At 42.6% G+C, this 23,184-nt stretch overlaps 4 protein-coding genes across 6 annotated transcripts; 3 read left to right on the forward strand and 1 right to left on the reverse strand.

The window, feature by feature from the left end:
* The first annotated feature begins 1,614 nt into the window (after positions 1 to 1,614).
* On the forward strand, positions 1,615 to 8,672 carry LOC129825343 (potassium voltage-gated channel subfamily G member 3-like). The gene is made up of 4 exons (XM_055885412.1): positions 1,615 to 2,540; positions 5,066 to 5,240; positions 5,609 to 5,675; positions 6,353 to 8,672. Exons 1-4 carry the CDS (start codon positions 2,120 to 2,122, stop codon positions 6,935 to 6,937), a joined length of 1,248 nt encoding a protein of 415 aa, XP_055741387.1. The 5' UTR covers positions 1,615 to 2,119; the 3' UTR covers positions 6,938 to 8,672.
* A 1,259-nt stretch (positions 8,673 to 9,931) lies between these two features.
* On the forward strand, positions 9,932 to 12,734 carry LOC129825571 (cytochrome c oxidase subunit 7A-related protein, mitochondrial-like). The gene is made up of 3 exons (XM_055885804.1): positions 9,932 to 10,119; positions 10,453 to 10,587; positions 12,272 to 12,734. Exons 1-3 carry the CDS (start codon positions 10,045 to 10,047, stop codon positions 12,413 to 12,415), a joined length of 354 nt encoding a protein of 117 aa, XP_055741779.1. The 5' UTR covers positions 9,932 to 10,044; the 3' UTR covers positions 12,416 to 12,734.
* A 2,459-nt stretch (positions 12,735 to 15,193) lies between these two features.
* LOC129825404 (phosphatidylinositol-glycan biosynthesis class F protein-like) lies at positions 15,194 to 19,239 on the reverse strand. Of its 3 annotated transcripts, none has more exons than XM_055885529.1 (6): positions 19,155 to 19,239; positions 18,410 to 18,684; positions 18,222 to 18,313; positions 18,007 to 18,123; positions 15,911 to 16,019; positions 15,194 to 15,800 (listed from the first exon to the last, which is right to left on the reverse strand). In XM_055885529.1, exons 1-6 carry the CDS (start codon positions 19,213 to 19,215, stop codon positions 15,687 to 15,689), a joined length of 768 nt encoding a protein of 255 aa, XP_055741504.1. In that variant the 5' UTR covers positions 19,216 to 19,239; the 3' UTR covers positions 15,194 to 15,686. The 3 variants fall into 3 exon arrangements, with proteins under 3 accessions (XP_055741504.1, XP_055741657.1, XP_055741585.1); XM_055885682.1 differs by having other exon boundaries at positions 18,410 to 18,679; positions 18,953 to 19,199; XM_055885610.1 differs by having other exon boundaries at positions 18,953 to 19,198.
* A 32-nt stretch (positions 19,240 to 19,271) lies between these two features.
* Positions 19,272 to 22,881, forward strand: LOC129825660 (cysteine-rich PDZ-binding protein). The gene is made up of 5 exons (XM_055885879.1): positions 19,272 to 19,390; positions 19,744 to 19,809; positions 19,901 to 19,955; positions 20,048 to 20,160; positions 22,376 to 22,881. Exons 1-5 carry the CDS (start codon positions 19,375 to 19,377, stop codon positions 22,438 to 22,440), a joined length of 315 nt encoding a protein of 104 aa, XP_055741854.1. The 5' UTR covers positions 19,272 to 19,374; the 3' UTR covers positions 22,441 to 22,881.
* The last annotated feature ends 303 nt before the right edge of the window (positions 22,882 to 23,184 follow it).

Raw genomic sequence — 23,184 nt, forward strand, 5'->3', positions numbered from 1 at the left:
TGCACTAGGCTACACAACAGTATGATACTGTATAACCTGAATATAGTAGATTACCATAGAATGTACAGTACAACACCATATATTTGTTTTATAGCACACTGTAAGACCTTTTGTAATTTCAACAGCAAAGCACTGTCGAATGCACTGTAAAAAAAAAACGCAAATGTGTTTTACAGTATTAATGATGGTGCATTGTTGGAAAATGTGTGCAGGGAAAGAGTTTCTGTCTCATTAACATATTTTAAGGTGTGTCTTGTAAAGTTGCAGCCGTGAATGAGAATGCTGTACCCCCACAGAATGCAGTAACATACTGTATTTTAGGAATTCTACAAACCTTGTCCTGAATCTCTACATTAACTTACTGGACAATTGCTGCCAGACATGTACTGAAATTCCAAATACAATATCATAATGCATTTCTGGAGTGTCAAAAACCTTTTGAACACTAATTAGTGCATGGTTTTGTTGTTTCTTAGTCATTAACATATTTTGAGGCTTGCCTTGTATGTGACTATATTTGTTGCACCCATTAGTGAGATTCCTGTACCAATTCAAGTAATATGTTGGTAGTTCCCTAGCTATTACATGTATATAGGGAACAGAGTGGTGGTGGGTCTTAAATCTTTTAACGGTTGAATATTTACCCATGTCCAGTTGAGCTGTTTTGCCCTTCAATCAGGGCCAGTTTGGAAGTCTTTGTTTATGCTTCTAAGAGTACAAGTATTCCTTAATATCCTGTAATATGTGAATGCCTAGAGCCAACCTGTTTGCTCTAATCCCTTGTAATTACAGTATAATACTGTGGAAATTGTTTTCTTACAAGTGAATAGCCACTTTGCCTGTATTGTACTGTGTTTCATTGCTCTGGCATCAAGTTACCGTGAATATCTCAGTAATGTATTGGCACTATCCAGAGATAGTCAGAGATATATCATAAGATATCTTGTTTTAATTACAATTATTTTGGAGACCAATACATTAACTACAACAACATTTTCAGTAATGTTACAGAAAAGTTTTACTTGCTATCACTGTGATATGTGTTTTTTATCATCCTTGGTTGAATGCACTGACAGCACCCGCTAAATGACCAAAATGTAAATGCAAAAATAAAAACTTGCAAAAAACACTGGGTCATATGTCGCTGCATGGATAATTCCAGTAATATAATGTAAATTAGATTACAGTAACATTTTAGGTGACATAAAATAGATTACCGTAAAATGGATTACAGTAGCTGTATTGTAAAATAAATTACAGTAACTTACTGGCCAATTTCTGCCAGTAAGTTGCTGTACTTTTTACAGGAAATGTTTTACAGTGTATATCTGGTGAAAACATTCATATTCACAACAATTCTAGCTAACATAGTCCATAACACTTGCATTAACGAAAACATTTATTTTAAACTATAGGTTGTCACTGCCAAGTTATCCTTTCCAATGTAATTTGTACTCTTTGTGTCCGAATGTCTGTCTGTCTCCGAGTGTGTGTGTGGGCGTGAAGTATAGGCAATAAGCTGTTTATAAACGGCCCTATTTCATGTTCAGATCGCCTCTCGTTGGCAGCTCTATCCCAGACGTGTTACCATGGTGCGTAATGTTTATCTAGCGTGTGTGTGTGTGTGTGTGTGCGCGCGCGCGCGCGTGTGCGTGCATGTCTGTTGAGAAAGGGGGAGATTTGTGACATCACATAGAGGGGTGGTGGAAAGCGAGTGGTTGGTGCAGACGGAGAAGAGAGAGGAGAGGAGCAGTTTCCATCCCGCTCTGGGCGCAACCTCATCCACCAATCCATGGGAGCAGAGACATTACCCTTTCCTCTATAGTGGAGATCAGTCTGAGTCCATCTCCTGTCTTGTACACAGGCGCTGGCTGTGCGTAAAACACCGAGGAGAGCCCGGAGTCAAGAAGTGCGCCAGGACGGATCCGGAGAACCCGGGTCTATACAGACGGCAGAGGAAGTTTCTGCTCTGCCTGATGGTTATCTCCAGAGTGATTTAGTAATTTGGTTTGCTTGACTTTTGATCTCCGTGGTTGGAGAGGAGATGGTACACCGCCAGACCTGAGGACATTTTTGGATTGTCAGTGTACGGTTAGGCTACCGTGGACCGGAAAGAGAGATGAAGTTCGGTAAGAAGAGCGTCTGTGTACTGAACGTGGGGGGTACCCGGTACGCCTTCCCTGGCGAGGTGATCCGTGATTTCCCACTTCAGCGCGTGAGCCGCCTGCACGCCTGTGTAACGGAGAAGGAAGTCCTCGAGGTCTGCGACGACTACGACCAGGATAGCAATGAATTCTTCTTCGACCGGCACGCGCAAGCCTTTGTCTTCATTATGCTCTACTTGCGCTCCGGAAAGCTCCGATTCGTCCCGGGAGTGTGCGCGCTCTCCTTTTACAGCGAAATGCTGTACTGGGGGCTTGGGAGCGCGCATCTGGAGTTCTGTTGCCAGCGGAGACTAGACGACACCGGTTACTCCGAAGAGGACCTGATTATGCGCGCGGAGGACAACGAGTCCCGGAGCGAGGTGGAGGTGGAGAAAGGTGTGTGTGTGTTGTCAGGGGCGTCATGCACTCATTATTTTAGAGGGGGCACAAAACATGATGATTGAGTGGGGGGGTTTGCATTTCTCAAACACCTGCAATCTAGTGTGTGTTTGTGCACTGGTATATTATGCCTAATTCTATATAATAAAACAAATGTATACTTTTCTGCATAGGTTATCTAAGCTTACCTCTTTACCTGTTCAATTGTTATTTTACTTAATGATGCACATTGATTCATTAAGAACTTTTATGCCTTAGGAGTTTAGTACAACTACCACACTGGTATATAGTGTCATAACCCAATAATTAAATACATTTTAGTCAATTGTGTATCTATTTATTGTCATTTGAGTTTTGAAAAGAACAATCTAAATGGCTGTCAATCTTTGCATGCATGCATCTAACAATGAATTTCACAGTGGACAATGTCTATGAATTCATAGGCAGTGATTTTAATTCGCTGTCTATGAATTTCCAACTTCATAAAATTGCTAGGTGGCAAGTATTACAGAGAAACAACAAAACATTTGCATTTTATTTATTCATCAGGAAGAAGTTAATAGGCTACATATACTGAACAAAAATATAAAAGCAATGAGGAAGAATTTCAACAATTTTACTGAGTTACAGTTCATATAAGGAAATCAGTCAATTGAAATAAGTAAATTTGGCCCTAATCTATGGATTTCACATGACTGGGGAGGGGCTCAGCCATGGGTGGGCCTGGGAGGGCATAGGCCCACCCACTTGGGAGCCAGGCCAAGCTAAATCTGAATTAGTTTTTCCATACAAAAGGGCTAGTCTCAGACGATCCTGCAGGCGAAGAAGCCGGATGTGAAGGTCCTGGGCTGTCGTGGTTACACATAGTCTCAGGTTGTGAGGCTGGTTGGACGTACTGCCAAATTCTCAACAAAAAAATGTTGAAGGAGGCTTATGGTAGGGAAATGAACATTAAATTATCTGGCGACAGCTCTGGTGGACATTCCTGTAGTCAATATGCCAATTGCCAGTGGTGGAAAAAGCACACAATTGTCATACTTGAGTAATAGTAAAAATACCTTAATAGAAAATGACTCAAGTAAAAGTGGAAGTCACCCAGTAAAATCTTACTTGAATCAAAGTCTTAAAGCATTTGGTCTTAAATATACATAAGTATCAAAAGTAAATATAACTGCTAAAATATAGTTAAGTATCAAAAGTGAAAGTACTAATTATTGAAAATTCAACATATTATTTATTTGATTTATTTAACCTTTATATTAAGCAAACCAGACAGCACAATTTTCCATTTTTTTTAAATTTAGGGATAGCAAGAGGCACGCTCCAACACTCAGACATAATTTACAAACGAAGCATGGGCTTAGTGAGTATGCTAGATCAGAGGCAGTAGGGATGACCAGGGATGTTCTCTTGATTAGTCTGTGAATTAGGCCATTTTCCTGTCCTGCTAAGCATTCAAAATGTAACTAGTACTTTTGGGTGTCAGGGAAAATGTATGGAGTAAAAAGTACATCATTTTCTTTAGGAATGTAGTGAGGTAAATGTAAAAGTTGTCAAAAATATAAATAGTAAAGTACAGATACCACAAAAACTACTTAAGTAGTACTTTCAAGTATTTTTTACATAAGTACTTTACACCACTGCCAATTGCACGCTCCCTCAAAACTTGAGACATCTGTGGCATTGTGTTGTGTGACAAAACTGCACATTTTAGAGTGGCCTTTTATTGTCCCCAGCATATGGTACACTTGTGTAATGATCATGCTGTTTAATCAGCTTTTTGATATACCACACCTGTCAGGTGGGTGGATGGTCTTGGCAAAGGAGAAATGCTCACTAACATGGATGCAAACTAATTTGTGCAATACATCTGAAAGAAATAAGCTTTGTGAGTGTATGGAACATTTTGGGGATCTTTTACTTCAGCTCATGAAACATGAGACACTTTACATCTTGCGTTTATATTTTTGTTCAGTATAGGTTGATCAAATTCATTTACAAACATACCTCAATCACCAGAAGCTAAAATCAACTCAAACAATGTGTGTGTCGCTTTACACTCTCTCTCCTCCGCTGGCAATACTGCACACACTAGAGTAGCGTCCTGCCTAGGCATCTCTTTGCTCCTTGCACCTTGGAAAGAACCACTGACTAGGGAGAATGGAAGGGGGGGGGGGGGGGTTACTCTTTCCCTGGTCCAGTCAGTGTGCCCCCTCCGCCAAACACCACTGACAGAATAAATAAATAAATATAAATAATGACAAAAGATGTGCTTAAAAATGTTTAGTAATCAATTAAACATCTGAAAAATAAACAAATAGGACAAATCTGAGTTGCCAAGTGCCTTTGTGCCCCCTGTGGGTGTTGGGAGCCCCATCTCAAATGTTAGTTAGATAGTTAAACGCCTCTGTCTGTGTCTGTGTCACGGCCTTTGAGTGTGATATGTTTGACACATGTAAAACAGACCTTTGTGTGTGTGTGTGTGTGTGTGTGTGTGTGTGTGTGTGTGTCTCTGTGTGTAGGATCAGGGTGGCTAGAGTGGATGCGTCGGACCTTTGAGGAACCGGGGTCATCGGTGGCGGCTCAACTCCTCGCTTTGCTGTCCGTCATCTTCGTCATCATCTCCATGGTGATGCTGTGTATGAGCACGCTGCCAGATTGGAACACCGCTAAACACAACACAGTGGAAGAGCACAGGTACACACACACTCACAAAAGCGCACGCAAGCAGGGGTCATTGAATTTCAGCCGAACCGGGGTGTTAGTGTGTGTGAGTGTGTGTATGGGAGTGTGTGTGATGACTGTGGGCTTCTCGGTAAGATTGATCGGTGAACAAGCAGCCGGATGCTGCGCAGCAGACAGCCATTGGCTTTCATTTAAAACATTCATTATCCGCACACACAGACCTCTAATAACCTGGCTGCGAATCAATAAGCAATCAGACGTAGCGACAACAACAGGAGATGTTTTGGCTGGTTAACTCTAACAGTCCTCTTGTCTTCTCTGTGTCTCTCCTTTCCTTTCCCTCTCTGTGTTTCTCTTTTTATACCTCCTTCTTCTTACAGGATTGTGGAGGCGGTGTGTATCGGTTGGTTCACAGCGGAGTGTGTGGTGCGTTTCCTCGTGGCTAAGGTGTGTTATCTTCTTGGTTCCACACACTAAAATATGATTGTTCCTCAAGGGTTCTTTGGTAAGGGTGATGGTTCTATGTGGAACCATAATGGCTCAAAGAACACTTGGAACTCTTCAATGGTTCTTGACGGTTCACAAAATGGTTCTTTGCTCTTTTAGTGATAATTAAAATGTAGGGCGGCTCATTCAAATATTTTGGGTGTGATTTACGTACAGCTCCTTTTTGTGCAACAATGAGTGAGAGTGTCATTCCAGTTTATCTAGTGTGTTGTGTTTTGTCATTACGTATTATATATGACTGTGGCTAGTGATTGTGTCTTGTGAAAGACTTATGTATGCCTTGTGTAATTTGAGAACAGTTAACTAATTCAGTCAGTGGTTCCCAATTTTCTCCTCAGGGACCCCCATATGTTCCAGAGGTAGCTCACTTGATTCAACTTGTCAATTAACACAATAAAACACCCATGGAATTTTAACAATATAATATGGCTGACAATAATTAAAAATCCTGTATGGTTCTACAAAAGGATCTAAAAAGAACCTTTCAGATTGAGAAAGGTTTTTTATAGAAACATTCTCCATAAAAGTTCTCGAAAGACCATAAAAAATTATTCTATATAGCCCCAAAAGGCTTCATTACATTAATTTTCTAACCCAAAAATCTAAATCTAATCCAGGACAAGCTGGTCTTCCTGTGTCGGCCGCTGAACCTGATTGACGTGGCGGCCATCACACCTTACTACGTCTCCATGGTGATGCCAGGCGGAGCAGGGGGATTGTCAGGCGTCGCCGGGGTAACGCTGAGAGTTCTGAGGATGATGCGTGTGTTCTGGCTGGTGAAGCTGGCCAGACACTTCCTGGGACTGCAGACTCTGGGGATGACGCTACGCCGCTGTCGTCACGAGATGGCCACCCTCGCCATTTTCCTTACCGTTGCCACGGCAATATACAGCGCATTGGCTCAGCTGCTGGAGCATGGCCTCGACCCTGACCACCGTAACCTTGACGACCGCAGTAACAGAGGAGGAGACTATGCCAGCATCCCAGCTGCCGCATGGTGGGCTGTCATCTCCATGACGACCGTTGGTTACGGTGATGTTTACCCGGTAACGGTTGGTGGGCGCATGCTGGGCGGGCTGTGTGTGGTCAGTGGCATCGTTCTTCTGGCGTTGCCAATCACCTTCATCTACCACAGCTTTGTTCAGTGTTACAACGAACTGAAGCTCCGCTCCGCTAGGTACACACATACACACACACACTGAATATACAGACAGACAGACAGACAGACAGACAGACAGACACACACACACACACACACACACACACAAACACACACACACACACACACACACACATACACACACACCACACACACACACACACACACACACACACACACACACACACACACACACACACACACACACACACACACACACACACACACACACACACACACACACACACACACACACACACACCCTCTCATCTACAGCTTTGCCCAGCTGCCTGTTTGAACTGACCCCTTCGGCCCCTCCCCCTGAACATGGAACTTTAATGAACTAATAGACTTTTGGACGTCCCTCGTGTCTCCACCAATCCTGTGCCGCCATCTGGAAGCAGGGTTGACAGAAGACACACAAAGACCATAAGTCTATGTTTGCATCATATCTCCATGGAAACTACTTTCGCAGAGACAGCTTTTCCCATTTGTGTAGGTTTCAGTCTGAAATAAAAAAGAGAGAGACAAAAAGAGGATGAGATAGCCTGACAGAGATAAAAGAAACAGACAAAGACAGTCGGCATGAGCTCAGCATAAAAGATCAACAGAGACTGTGTGCGTGTTTGTGTGTGTGAATGCATGTGTGAATTTCTATTGATTTTCTCTTAGCAAACTGCAAAGTGACAAATTATGTGTTTCTGGTCTCTATTGTCAACAGGTTTCTCGCCTAGTTCAGTTACTGTATGACTGTCAATCATAGCTGTGACGCTGCTGCTCATACACACACACACACACACACACACACACACACACACACACACACACACACACACACACACACACACACACACACACACACACACACACACACACACACACACACACACACACACACACACACACACACACACACAGCAGACTGTTCAGACCATAAACTGTAGCTACAGAATTGTTAACGGGATATGTGATGCTCCATACCCATTGCAGATTGGCTAATGGAAAGCCTCACAAGGAATTTTTCAACTAACCTGTTCTTGGAGATACTATAAGGAAGATACTTTTTTCGTTCTCGATTCAGTAAAAAATGTATCTTAGAAATGTTCGTGTCCAGTTTCAGGTGGTTCTCCAAAAACCAGAGAATATTCAGAAAGGTAGTAAATCCACTTTTTGTATCAAGTGAGAAATGCCTCTTGCACGTGTGTAGATTTTTTTTTCGTCGCAATGTGTGATTTGCTATCATCTACTTTTTAACATGTATTTATTTATTTCACCTTTATTTAACCAGGTAGGCCAGTTGAGAACAGGTTCTCATTTACAACTACACATGGCCGCGGCCGTGTCGCATTAAAAACAACGATTTCTTGCAAAGATGTTTGGAAATGCATGATGTCTGGCTGCTAAAATGGTGAGGGAACTCCTCACTCGGTGCAAAACGTAAACTTAATATCTTTCTGAATATTCTCCGGTAAGAACAGGTTAGTTGAAAAATTCCTTGCGAGGCTTTCCATTAGCCAATCTGTAACGGGTATGGAGCATCACATATCCCGTTAACAATTGTGTAGCTACATAAACCATAGTTTCAGACTGGACACAAGTCTGCAGATGACTGGCTGCCTGTGCCTGTCAGTCGCTGTGATTCTGAGAGGAGAAATATGTGAACCAAACACACACACTCCCTCTCATCCCCCTGTTCATCCCTCTCTCACTTCCTCTCATCCGACTCCTTGCTTCCTCCTGCTGCCCCCCCCCCCCCCCCCCCCCCCCCCCCCGCCCCTCAACCCTTATGTAGCTGCACTGTTATTAGTGCTTTATGATTGCAATTACAAATGCTTATAAGTTGAACACTCATTAAGTCATCCAACTTTATTGGCAAGCAATTTACAGTTGAAGAACATTCTTTGTTTTTGATAGGGAGCATATCTAGGTGCACTTATTTATATCCCAATGTTTAATTGACAGTTAGCCTAATAAACTAATTATAAACCTTTATAAAGATAATCTAATTGTAAAGTTGTACCCTGTCTTCTTTGGTACTGTCACAGTTCCTCCCACCAATTTAATGTTTTCTTTGAACATTTGAAAAACTTTGTAGAAAACAATTTTCCCATCTCAAGAGGTAAAAACGAAAGAAAATAAATACTATAGTAAGTGTCTATTAAGTGCCAAATAAAGTAATAGTGTTGACTGTAACAGGGTTGACTGTAACAGGGTTGACTGTAATAGGGTTGGCTGTAATAGGGTTGACTGTAATAGGGTTGACAATTTCATCTTAAATCAGCCACAATGCCCATTGTGACACAGGGAATGTAAGTGTGTTGTGTGCAACAGGGTGTGGCAGTTGAATGCAAGCTTCACATTATTATTTATTTTTTTACATTGTTAAAACATTTATAGCCTGTCTATCAATGGGTAACAGAGTTGACGTGTTATGCTCGACATGCCCACAAAACACCAGAAAATGGCCCCAAACAGTAGAACCAGCTCACCTGCTTTTAAACTATGATTTGGCTTTTAGATGTTCAATGTTAATTTTGGAAAAATATTAGTTTCACCATATTAAATCGAGAGTTCAGTTCACATAACAGGGTTGCCCTTGAAATAAAGGAACAGATGTAGCCTGTGTGATTCAGTAAATCACATAAAATAAAAAAATTATCTTCAGAAATGACTCTCTCAAAACAACAAAATAACTAGGGCTTTACAATGACGGTGATAACTAGCAGAAATATTAGGGTTATGTGAGTTGAAATCTTACTAGAAGTCACAGAGGATGCACAAAGGGAATTCTGAATTTTGGCACTTTAGCAAGTCTTTATTCATATAACGAATCTGATTGATTTAATTATCCGTGTTGTCTATATTAAAGAGCACTTCATTTAATATATCAGGCTTTTTAAATGTAATATTGGTGAACAATTTCAACTTAAAATATCAAAGGGACGCAATACTCTTTGGGATTGTGGTTTGGCCATGGGGTGGACATAGCTGTTGCATTTCTGAACGGGCAGTTCAGAGACACCTCAGTGCGTCACTTTCCGTTGACGCTGCCTCGGGAAAGACCCTTTTCGCCGGGTGTTTTTGTCGAGGGAAGCTGTGTGTTTTGTAACAGTAACTACTCGCCATCTGACCTGTCCTTCATCTGGCAACATGACATACTACAAGTTCAGCGGGTTCAGCCAGAGGTTGACAGGGTCGGCACCGGCCACCGCCTACAGTCCGCAGGTAAGCCCAGGAGAGCCCTAGTCGAACAGTGAGAGGCAGGGTACCTGGCGTTAGTGACCTTCATTAACTAACGGTGCTGTGATCGCTGACAGAACAGCGTATCCGAGAGGCCCGAACATAAACGTGAAAAATGTATTTCTTTGAGTTGTGTTAATGGGGATATGAATATTAATACTTTTTAATCTTGACAATGTCTTGTGTAGCTAGTTAGCAGCGTCCCTCCTGTCCTCACGGAGTTGACAAGCACCTGGTTATTTTACTTGTTAAAATGTGCTTCAAGGAGTTGTCCTAACTTGTGTTGGTGTTGAGATTAAACTGTGTGTTCTGTTCCAGGGTCTGAGGTCTGGTTTGCCAGCAGAGCCTCCCACCATGACGTTTGCTACACCCACCAAGATAGTGTCAGAGTCAGGGCCCATGGTGGAATACCTAGGGGTGAACAAGGTGCCATACTTCCAGAGACTGTTCCAGGTACACACACTCACTCACTCCTCTCACACTCCCCCTTTTTCTACCCTCTAAACCTTTTCCCCCTCAGGAGACTGATAAGATTTGGCATGGGTCCCCAGATCCTCAAAAGGTTATACAGCTGCACCATTGAGAGCATCCTGACCGGTTTCATCACCGCCTGGTGTGGCAACTGCTCGGCATCTGACTGTGAGGCGCTACAGAGGGTAGTGCGAACGGCCCAGTACATCACTGGGGCCAAGCTTCCTGCCATCCAGGACGTACACAATAGGCAGTGTCAGAGGAAAGCCCATAAAATTGTCAGAGACTCCAGTCACCCAAGTTATAGACCATTTTCTCTGCTACCACACGGCAAGCGGTACTGGAGCGCCAAGTCTAGGACCAAAAGGCTCCTTAACAGCTTCTACCCTAAAGCCATAAGACTGCTAAACAATTAATACAATTGCCACTGGACAATTTACATTGACCCCCCCTTCCTTTTTGTACACTGCTACCCGCTGTTTATTATCTATGCATAGTCACTTCACCCCCACCTACATGTACAAATTACCTCAAGTAGCCTGTACCCCTGCACACTGATTCGGTACCGGTGCCCCCTGTATAGAGCCTCGTTAATGTTATTCTAATTGTGTTACTTTCTGTTATTCGTTTTTATTTTAGTCTACTTGATAAATATTTTCTTAACCAACAGTGCAGTTCAAGAAGAGTTAAGGGCCTGTAAGTAAGCATTTCATGGTAAAGTCTACACTTGTTGTATTCGGCACATGTGACAAATAAAGTTTGATTTGAAGCCCAAATCATACAGGGCGGTGTCCATCAACGATGTGAAGTTGTGTGTAGCGAGCATTAATTCACATACACTGCATAATGTAAGTCAGCCATAATAAACAGTTGTATTCTCTCTCAAAATCACAGTTCCTCGAGTTTTCCAGGCGTAGCCCACCTAGGAGGCTAAATGCCTATGATGGAAATCAACACTCATATGCTGCCATTGTTGTTGCTATTTTTACTGATAAACCCTAGCCCACAGGCCAATATATTTTAAACTACAGCTTTAGCATAGTATCTCTTCTAATTATTTTCTACAAATGACCCACTCAATATCTAGATCTGATTCAATTCATTTGAAACAAGGCCCTCCCCAAACATGCACTTAATTTGAACTTCATCAATCGAATTGGCTGTAAGCTACAATGGCGATAGCCTATTGTCAATAAATGACTTTGACAATAAATTACATCGATAACGTGATGTGTGACTCCGAAACACAATCCAGTTGATAAATGTATAGAATTTCGTTGCATTCATGCATTGTTACACCGTTTATTATAAGCACTATCCTATACATAATGTCGGCACTGGCAGTCAAACTTAGCAACACTAAGTAGACACTTTTTAACTATACATGTCACAATTCAATGTTACAGTGCACGAACACTCTATTTTGGGACAATTTTCGGCTAATTTGACCAGCATTGCTCCGCATAGACGCACGGAAAAATAAACGTTATTTTTAATTTGACGCGCTATATGCTCGTGTCGCCGCTGACGCTCGCGGACGTCTGTTTTCTCTTTTTCACTCTCATGTATTCTATTTCCAGATGAGCCGGCTCATTCACGCACGTAAAATAAAACTCTGCCTGTGTGATTTGTGCTTAACAGTCTCCTCTCTCTGTCCCTGCCTCAGACGTCAGATGGCGTTCCAGTCCATCTGAAGAGAGGTGTCCCTGACAGACTGTTGTACCGCACCACCGTGGCCCTGACAGTAGGAGGAGCACTTTACTGCCTCGTGGCCCTCTACATCGCTGCACAACCCAGGAAAACGACCTAAACCCAGTCCAGCCCTATATCCCCAGCCAAGTTCACCAGGGGTCTGTTCAGAAGGGCCCAACATTACAGAAGTGTTCAGATTCTTTATAATATTCTGAAAGTTTCACCTCACTGATGACACCCCTGGCTTGGCCCAGGATCAACTAACCCGACACCTATCACATCATCCACGGCTCGAAGACTGAAACTATACAGAGCAAATATGTTGATAATGAGGAGGAACAAAAATATGAATGTAATTATATGAGAACGTGTGATATCTGTCTGTCACATTTGTATAAAAAGAAGTTGATAAATGTGATAAAACAGTTAAATACCCAGTGATCCTCTGTCCTTTATTGGCATGGTTCCCAACGCACCCAACTGTGTCTCGTCTGCTCCGAGGCACAGATCTGGGGATGGGTACCAAAGAAATTCTGTAGAATTGAAGGTCCCCAAGAACACAGTGGCCTCCATCATTCTTAAATGGAAGAAGTTTGGAACCACCAAGACTTCCTAGAGCTGGCCGCCCGGCCAAACTGAGCAATCGGGGAGGAAGGGTCTTGGTCAGGGAGGTGACCAAGAACCCGATGGTCACTCTGACAGAGCTCCATAGTTCCTCTGTGGAGATGGGAGACCATCTCTGCAGCACTCCATCAATCAGGCCTTTATGGTAGAGTGGCCAGACGGAAGCCACATCCTCAGTAAAAGGCACATGACAGCCTGTTTGGAGTTTACCAAAAGGCACCTTGAATTATTTGACCTGAATGCCAAGTGTCATGTCTGGAGGAAACCTGGCACCATCCCTACGGTGAAGCATGGTGGTGGCAGCATCATGCTGTGGGGATGTTTTTTTAGCAGTTAGTGACTCGGAGACTAGTTAGGATCAAGAGAAAGATGAACAGAGCCAAGTACAGAGATCCTTGATGAAAACTTGCTCCAGAGCACTCAGAACCCCAGACTAGGGTGAAGGTTCACCTTCCAACAGGACAACGACCCTAAGCACACAGCCAAGACAACGCAGGAGTGGCTTTGGTACAAGTCTCTGAATGTCCTTGAGTGGCCCAGCCAGAGCCCGGACTTGACCCGTGATTATTATTATTTGACCCTGCTGGTCATCTATGAACATTTGAACATCTTGCCCATGTTTTGTTATAATCTCCACCCGGCACAGCCAGAAGAGGACTGGCCACCCCTCATATCCTGGTTCCTCTCTAGGTTTCTTCCTAGGTTCCGGCCTTTATAGGGGTCTTTTCCTAGCCACCGTGCTTCTGCACCTGCATTGCTTGCTGTTTGGGGTTTTAGGCTGGGTTTCTGTACAGCACTGTGTGACATAAGCTGATGTAAGAAGGGCTTTATAAATACATTTGATTGATTGACCCTGAACCCCATCCAACCTGACAGCTTGAGAGGATCTGCAGAGAAGAATTGGAGAAACTCCCCAAATACAGGTGTGCCAAGCTTGTAGCATCATACCCAATAAGACTCGAGGCTGTAATCACTGCCAAAAGTGCTTCAACAAAGTACTGAGTAAAGAGTCTGAATGCTTATGTAAATGTGATAGTTTTTATTTTACCATTTGCAAACATTTCTAAAAAACAGTTTTTGCTTTGTCAATATGGGGTAGTGTGTAGATTGAGGGGGGGAAACAATGTAATCCATTTTACAATAAGGCTGTGGCTTAACAAAATGTGGAAAAATTCAAGGGGTTTGAATACTTTTCGAATGCACTGAACAACATTGGCTCTCTCTCTGACCGACAGCTTTAGAATGGATGTGACAGACCTATTCCCACACAGCTTTATACAGCCTACAGACTTCTGCACCACAGGTCTGCCAGAGTAAGTGTGTGTTTCTGAAAGACCTCCGTCTGGTGCAGTCTGAGCTGCTGTTCACTTGGCTCTTGGACGCCCTTCGTCTCTTGTGGAGGGGGTGGCTGACTGTGGTGTTATGCCGGATGCTCCTCTTTGCCTCTATAAGCCATAGAGACATGTCAGGCTCTTTCCTCATTTTATTTGCTAAGGTTTTACATCTACAGGTTCCCTTGGCTTGGCTGACACTAGGCTGCCCAGCTTATTCCACAAGGCTACACATACAATACATCTACCCCGTCTCTCCTCGTCCAATCCGGTGTCTCTCCCTCCTTCACCCTTTCTCTGTGATTGTGTCACGACGACCCACTACAGCTCTCTATCTTGTGTTCTATTCTTCCTTCTCTTAGAGAGAGGGAGAGAGTGACTGGAGAGAACAGCATGTCAGTAACTCTACTTGTCACCAAGAAGAGGGAGAAAGCTTGAGGTAAACAGAGAAAAGGCAGTGTGGAGGGGGGAGAGGGTAATAAAAGTGAGGGAGAGCTTGTATGATCAGACCGCTGAAGACAAATGGTCATGAAATATTAATCCCTCTATTAGAGTATTGACTCATTCCACAGCCCATTTTAGAACCCACTCACTCCCTTATTGCACTCCCTCCCCCCTTTTCTCCTCTTTCCCCCCACGCTCTTTCTTTCCGCACACTCTACCCCCTTCCCTTTCTCCCTCCCCTGAACACAAGGTAAAGATTGGAGCAGTTCTCCAGGGAGGAACAAAAGACAAATTACCTTTCAGTACACAGCAACACACACACAGCCTTGCCATAGTACAGAAAATGAATCAATGAAGTCGTGATATTGAAAGATGGCAGCTAGAGTAATTGGAGCCGTGTGTAATGCACAGGTGTGGCGGTCACTGTTTTGTTGTCTGTAATTACCCAGTTACACGCCTATTGGATCAACCATAATCAGAGGACTGGAAAGAAAACGTCTGTAGAGAACTAAGACTTTATTTGTCAAAAGGGGGAAGTCTGGAATCTTTTTTAGGCAACATACAGGAGAGAATCTGTTCACTCCAACAGTCCAGTACATATTCAGATACCAATGGAATACAGCAGGATTACTACAGGGATAATTAGTCAGCTGCCTGGAGGACTGACATATAAACCATATGCACGTACAGAAACGCACACTCTCTCCCCAGTCCATCACTTCCTCACTCACTCTCTCCCCAGTCCATCACTTCCTCACTCACTCTCTCCCCAGTCCATCACTTCCTCACTCACTCTCTCCCCAGTCCATCACCTCCTCACTCACTCTCTCCCCAGTCCATCACTTCCTCACTCACTCTCTCCCCAGTCCATCACTTCCTCACTCACTCTCTCCCCAGTCCATCACTTCCTCACTCACTCTCTCCCCAGTCCATCACTTCCTCACTCACTTTCTCCCCAGTCCATCACTTCCTCACTCTCTCCCCAGTCCATCACTTGATCTTGTAGGTGAGGTGTTTGCGGTGCCAGTGGATCCAGGCGGGAGCGGCGACTAGCCCAGTCAGGTAGCCAATCACTGCACCCAGACTGCAGGAGACGGGCCACACCTACAGACAATTGTAGATAGAAAATCAATGTGTAGAACAGACAAGGCTTGCTGATATGAAAATAAGGAATTGTGTCAATCTACTCATGGCCTTTCTGTGTGTGTTCTGACCTGCCAGGGCCGGTCCCAGTCCAATGGGATGGGGAAGGCTCCTAGCCAGGCTCCGACAACACTGCAGCCGACCACCATCTGTAGAGAGGTGTCCCACACCGACATGGCCCTGAAACACACACACAACTATTGTGTATTGTGGTGGCAGCATCATGTTATGGGTATACTTGTCACAGGCAGGGACTATGGAGTTTGTTAGGATCAACAGAAATATGAAAGGAGCAAACGTAAGACGTTACAAGAAAACCTACCTGTCTTCTGAAAACGTAATCCTATGATAGGGTTTTATTTTTCTGCGGAACAATTACACACATTTATGTAAAAGAAGCACCACAATGGCTTTCTAAGAGGTGCTGAGTGTTCCTGAGTGGTCTAGTTTCAGTGCTGACTTAAATCTGCTTTAAAATAAAATCATAGACAAGGTTTAAATACCGCTGCCCATCAATGACTCCCAACCAAATTTACTGAGCCTGAGCGATGTTGACAAAATCTATGATTATATGTTGCCCTAAGAGTTGTGCAAAGTTGGTAGAATCTTAATGAAAATGATAAACAGTGGTAATGACTGACAAAGGAGCTTCCACCTAGTATTAACTCAGGTGGGTTGAGACTTAACCAATTATGTTTCAGTTAGTTTTTTTTCTTAATTTGGAAAATGTTCTATAATTTAAAAAGTATAGATCTGTAGGAAGAATTTTTTAGATTTAATTTTAAGCCAGCAAAATGTGACAAAAGTTCAAGCGGGTGTAGACTATCTATAGGCACTATATAGATATTTAACACACAAATCATCTTCATTGTGAAGCTTGTGATGTAGTTGTGAAGACTGCCTCCTAGTGGACATACGAGAGAGAGCAGCAGAGAGAAAGAAGGAGTTGGAGAAAGAGCTGGGTGACATGGCTTAAAAATATTTTTTTCCCTAACGTATTCACGATATCTCGAAAAACATATATATATATTTTCTAAATAAGCTTTGTTGCACAATTAATTATCAATACACTACATTTCAAACAGTCGGGAATAATCAAATGAATTCAGGTACAATTGTACCTAGGCCTAAATATAAGCCTTCAACCCTAATTTAATTATTTGATCAAAATCGTTTAACCTGCTTTTTGTTGTTGCTGCAATAAATCACTTATCTGGCTCTCAAGTCTGTCTATGAAAATGCATTTTTTGTAACAAATGTAAGCTGAAGCATGCACAACCACTAATAATGACCAACTTCTGGTAGCAGGTATAATAGGAAATGAACACAGGTCTCAAACAATCTCTCTAGCACAAGCCCACCTGCTAGTGAGTAGCCAGCTAATCTTTATATTTATATTAAAGCCAACTTGTATCTATTTGCTTGCTAACCAGGTAGAACAGTGGAACTGTTATGAATACACCCACCTGTCGGTCTCCAACTGTTTGAACAACATTGCCTGTTCCTTATATAAATACGTATTTTTATGCTCATGGCACATTTACAAAACACAGACTAGACAGCCAGCACATAGCAGTCTGGCTAAAATGCTGCTAGCGGTACCACAATGCCACACGTGAAAAACTGAGCATACAGTACATTTTTCACAATCATGTTCATTGATACTCCCGTCTTGTAGGCTCTGCTCTGTTCTACATTTTGGGAGTTGAGACATAAAAAGGATACCTTTACAAAGTTGAAGTTCTCTATTACAGTAAAATAATGTCTCAATGTGTCTTGGTGTCCATATCACAGATTCTGTTGGACCAAACCTCAAATGCAAATAGCGAGTTGAAACCGCTTGTTGTCAGAGAGGAAGAAGATGCTCTTTCATTGTTGTTGTTGTTGTTGTTGTTGTTGTGAGTGACAGGGGGAGGGGATTGGTGTCAATGTGCAAGTGGGAAGGTGCACAGTGCACACAGCACAGACGGAGGAAAGGAGATGAGACCAATAAGACAAACACTCAGAAAAACATAACCTAGATTCTTGCGATAAAGGTATTTGGAACTTTGCTCTAATTTCGAATTATCACCCAGCCCTAGTTGGAGAGAGAGTTTGACTAGAGAGAGAATACAAGGATCAGGAAATGCATGAGACCGAGAGAGTCAGAGGTAGATAGAGGTAGTACCCATGTCGGCTGAACACTCTTATCCAAGCCTGGACGTTGGGCCCAAGGACACAGACACACCTCAGAGTGGTCAGACTGGTCAACAACACCGCCAGAGAGAACGTCTCCAACGCAGTCCTAACACAATGAAAAGAGTCAGAAACAAAGACTTACAACACAATCTGACACACCCAATCGTGGCAGTTGGAAACACACATACTCTTGGCAGAACTCACTCCAGTAGCGGTGCTCCATACAGGATCACTACAGTGTGGAAGGACAGACAGGAGAGGAGCAGGTAGAGACAGGAACGTACCAACCTAGACACCTGAGGGAGCGGAAGAGGAGATTATCAACTTATACTGTTCAGTACTGGTCTGATATAAAACTGATCATAACCTCAGATGTGTGTGTGCCTCTGTACCTTGTAGGTGATAGTGTGTTTCTTGGTGGGAGAGCTGACCCCCAGCAGCCAGAACAGGGTGATGTTGACCACGGCAACGGCCCCGGCAACAGAGTACAGCCACAGCAGGTGTGTCCCGTACACAGAGAAACCTGGCACTAGCACCGCTGGCACCACTGTCGCCATAAACACCCCTGACGCCATGATGGCGTGGCTGGACGCCATCTGTCTGATCTCCTGGTCCCACATGGTGAGAGAGGTCTGGTTGGAGAGAGGTCTAGTCAGGTCTACCTGTACTGAGATAGGAAATATGGTATCATGTTACATCGACTGAATGGAAAAGACGTAGCCGTTACAGGGCGAGTACACAACCACCTGTACAATAAAGGCATGGTTAAAACATGCAGACTCAGGGCTGGCAGACAGCTGGTTGCATTGTTAATCATTCATCATAATAGTTTGAACCACTAAACCCCCTGGCAATAACTTTAACAGCTATTAGCACAAAACAAACTAACTAGGGAAGATACAAGCAGTGCTAGTGGATATTCTGAATCGCCTTACATTGAGAACCTCTTGCTTCTGAGATGTTGCGACGTTGACGTTTTTTGGCTGCTAGCTACTGTTTTTGTGGCCTAGCTAGCTTCATCCTTAGACATATGACAGTAGCTACTATTCTAAATGAGAAAAATTATCTATACGTGACAGTTTTTCTACATTTCACATAGACACGGACGATAATGTAGTGTTCATTCATCAGACTCACTTCCGTAAACACGGTGCCAAGCAAGGTCAGATGCTTGGACCCACCCTACATTGACTGACATATCTGGCAGCCAATAAGGATTTACCCCACCTGGGAGATCAACAAATCAGAATCGGATGTCCCAGATTAACAGGAAGTTTACAATCTTTGTTGACACGGGCTACACATTTAGGTACAATTTCTTAGCGAAATTGTTTTTTTTTGTCTAAACAGAGAAAAGATGGTTTGCGACAATTGTAAGTACGACCTTTTCAGGATTATTAGAATTTATGTCCGTAAACCATGTTATAAAGCTTACGTTAGAAAACGATGCTGTGTTAGCCGATGGCAGTTATCTTAACGTTACTCTGGCTAGTTAGCTGGCTAGCTAACGTTAGCTGATTCTGTTTATCTGAGCAACAGTATCTAGCTAGAAACTATTGCAGAAGGCTTGTTTTGTTGTTTAGTCTACGTAATTAACATGCCCTATTGTGTATGCGAGAACGAACGAGAAGTGCTTGTGTTCCCATCTCGCCCCATCTTTTTTCTTAATTTCTCCTATTTCTTAACTTTTCTTCCTCGTCCTCTATCTCTTCTCTTTTTCTCTCAGGTGAGAAGAAGCTGGGCAGGGTGATAACTCCAGACACATGGAAGGATGGAGCGAGAAACACTACAGGTAGAGTATTGTAGTTACAAAATGTTGTATTACAATGTTTAGAATTCTTTGATACTCATAATTCATTACAGTATTGTATTATGTTTATTAGAGAGCGGTGGGCGGAAGCTGAACGAGAACAAGGCTCTGACATCTAAGAAGGCCAGGTAAGACCGTTGTTGTTTTTGTTGAATGATGGGAGCGGGTTGATGTTGTAGATGGTCAGTAATATGTTACAGTAATATGATTATGTCAACAGGTTTGATCCTTATGGGAAGCCAGGAAAGTCAGGCTTTGGCATCTGCAGAATCTGCAAGAGCTCTGTTCACCAATCAGGATCTCACTACTGCCAGGGCTGTGCCTACAAGAAAGGTATTATATCTACCTAAGCACACACAACATGTTTTATTACATTTTGGTTGCTCTTTCAGAAGCAAATTGTGTGACACTTTCACCTGATAACAATCTCCCTTATCTGGTTTGGCAGATGGATGGCTTTTAAACGTCTTCGAAATATGGGTGTGGCTATGATCCGTAAATTGAAAGCAGACCACTACCTGAAATCTACTTCACAAAATTTAAATAATCCATCCAAATTTTGGCAAGTAGTGAAAGGTTTGGAGTGCAGAAAAGATACACAGCTTCCTAAACAATTGTTGGTCGACACACAGATTGTAACTGAGAGAATCTCCATTCTGAAAGCCTTGAACCAGCATTTTTTAGATGCAGGCAGTTTATTTGAAAAGGTCAAAGGTATAATTTAGCCCCCTATAAATTTACCTGACACCCCTGTGCACTCCTTCACCAGGTTCTCTTTTTCATCCTTCTCTGTTTCAGAAGTGTGTAAAGCCCTGAAAGAAATTGATTTAAAAAAATCCCCTGGCCCTGATGAACTAGACCCCTGCCTCCTACACCTAGCCGCAGACATCATTGCTCCCCCTTAACATGTATTTTTAACCTTACGCTTGATATAAAGGAAATCCCCATGTTATGGAAATCTGCTTTTGTACTGCCTCTCCTGAAAGGTGGAGATCCCTCGATCCCTCGACCCATATCAAAATTGTCTGTACTGTCAAAGGTACTGTAGTCCTTAGTTAGTAGGCAGCTAAAGACCTACTTCCAAGAAAACAACATCTTAAATGGAATGCAATCAGGTTTTAGGTCTGGCCACAACACTGTTTCAGCAACATTGAAGGTTTTAAATGACATCCACTGTGCTCTTGATAAGAAGTTACATTGTGTGTCTGTTTTTATTGATATGTCGAAGGCTTTTGACACCGTGGACCATGCTGTGTTAGTGCAAAGGTGAACATGTGGAATTACTGGTCATGCTCTAGATTGGTTTATAAATGACCTATTAAATCATACACAATGTGTAATGGCGGATGGTTGTAAATCTGAGTCCATAGAGGTGTGCTCAGGTGTTCCGCAAGGTTCTATTTTGGGCCCACTGTTGTTCATTTTGTATATCAACAACATTGGGGATCTTATTGAAACAGCGGATGTTCATTTTTATGCAGATGATACGGTTCTTTATTCAAGTGGTAGTAGTTTATCTTTAGCTTTTGAAAAAGCCCAAAGAGCATTTAACATCATACAACAGAATCTGTATGATTTAAAGCTGATTCTAAATTCGGGTAAAACAAAATGCATGGTATTTTCAAATGCCAGGCATGTTACAAATCATGTCATTGCTACATTGGCTGGACATACTATAGAGCAAGTTAAAGTGTACAAATATTTGGGTGTGTGGGTTGATGATAAGCTGAGATTCACTGTGCATGTAGAGAACTTGATAAGGAAGCTCAAGCTGAAAATAGGATTTTATTACCGGCATAAGGCTTGTTTTTCTTTTGAGGCCAGGAAGGAGCTGGTACGATGTACATTACTGTCGGTTTTAGACTTTAGTGATGTTATATATATGCAGGCCTCAGCCACTACCCTGAGAGCACTTGATTCAGTGTATCATGCAGCCCTCAGGTTCATTACAAATCAGAAACGTCTAACACATCATTGTGATCTCTACAGCGCTGTTGGCTGGTCGTCATTGACCTTGCGTAGGCTTAAACACTGGTATACACTGATTTATAAGGCCATATTGGGTAAAATGCCATTTTATCTCTGTTCTTTTTTAGTCAGGTCAGTAAATAAATATCAATTACGGTCCAATTCTGATTTGCTTCTAACAGTACCAAAAATTAGAACAGGTCATGGTAGAAATAGTTTTAGTTACTCAGCACCGTGGTCCTGGAATTCTCTCCTGAACATTTTAAAATGTGATGATCTAGTTTCGTTGGTGGAGTTTAAACACTTGATCGGTGTATATATCATAGAGTGTAATTGTTTTTAGGCCAGCAGTTTTTAGTCAAGATGTTTGTGTTTTTAATGTAATATGTAATTGTTGTACTGTATGTGTGTTTCTAGTTTTGTTTAATGTTGTGTTAGTGTATGTAAGTTGTTGTGTCTGAAATGTTGTTCCCCCTGCTGCTATTGGACCAGGTCTCTCTTGGAAAAGAGATGTTATCTCAATGAGAAAAAACCTGTATAAAGAAAGGTAAAATAAAAAATCTCACTTTTTGTTTCTCAGGTATCTGTGCCATGTGTGGGAAAAAAGTTCTGGACACCAAGAACTACAAGCAGACCTCTGTCTGACAGGCTTCTGACAGGCCACCGGGATGACCGGAGGGAGAGGGGAGAAGATAGAGGTGGAGGAAGGTGTGCACGAGGAATGATGACTTTATCCTGTTGTTTAGACCCCCTGTCTAAAACACTCATAGCAGAGTTGCAGTCAATGGGTTTTTACTCTGTGTGTGTGTGTGTATGTGTGTGTGTGTGTGTGACAGATGTGGAGCAGAGTTTCCCTCCCTATTGTAAAGCTCCTATAATTTTCAGCTTTGTAGCAGCAATACGTGGCCAGCACTGTTCCACACACCAAATCGGAGACTACTTTTAGTTTTAATACCTGGACTGATGGTTTCTCTCCTGTTGTGTCAAATCTGCTCTGATTCAGGAGTTTCCTTTTTATTGATTCTTTGTGAATTATATGAAGTGTTATGTTTTGAGTGCATTAAAATATTCAATATGTAACGGCAATGACATGATTATTTATTACCTTTGTGTAGTTTCAGACGAAAGACCAAAACATGACAACAAGTCTGTCTGTTCAGTGTACATGGTCTTATTCAGTAGGCATGATCACGAGTCATTACCCTCTTCTGTCTTGCCGTGTTCACCTGCTAGTCGTTTTCTCTTGAGATTTCTGACTTTCTAACTGGTTTAACGCGGCACATGTATAACTACAACCAGCTAGCTAGTCGGAAATGTCTTGAGTTTCCTAATTCCGACTAGCACGTGAACGTGGGATCTCTGTCAGCTTTATGCCCCACAGTGATTGGT

The sequence above is a fragment of the Salvelinus fontinalis genome, chromosome 1, assembly GCF_029448725.1.
Source record: "Salvelinus fontinalis isolate EN_2023a chromosome 1, ASM2944872v1, whole genome shotgun sequence".
In the NCBI taxonomy this organism is placed as follows: Eukaryota; Metazoa; Chordata; class Actinopteri; order Salmoniformes; family Salmonidae; genus Salvelinus; species Salvelinus fontinalis.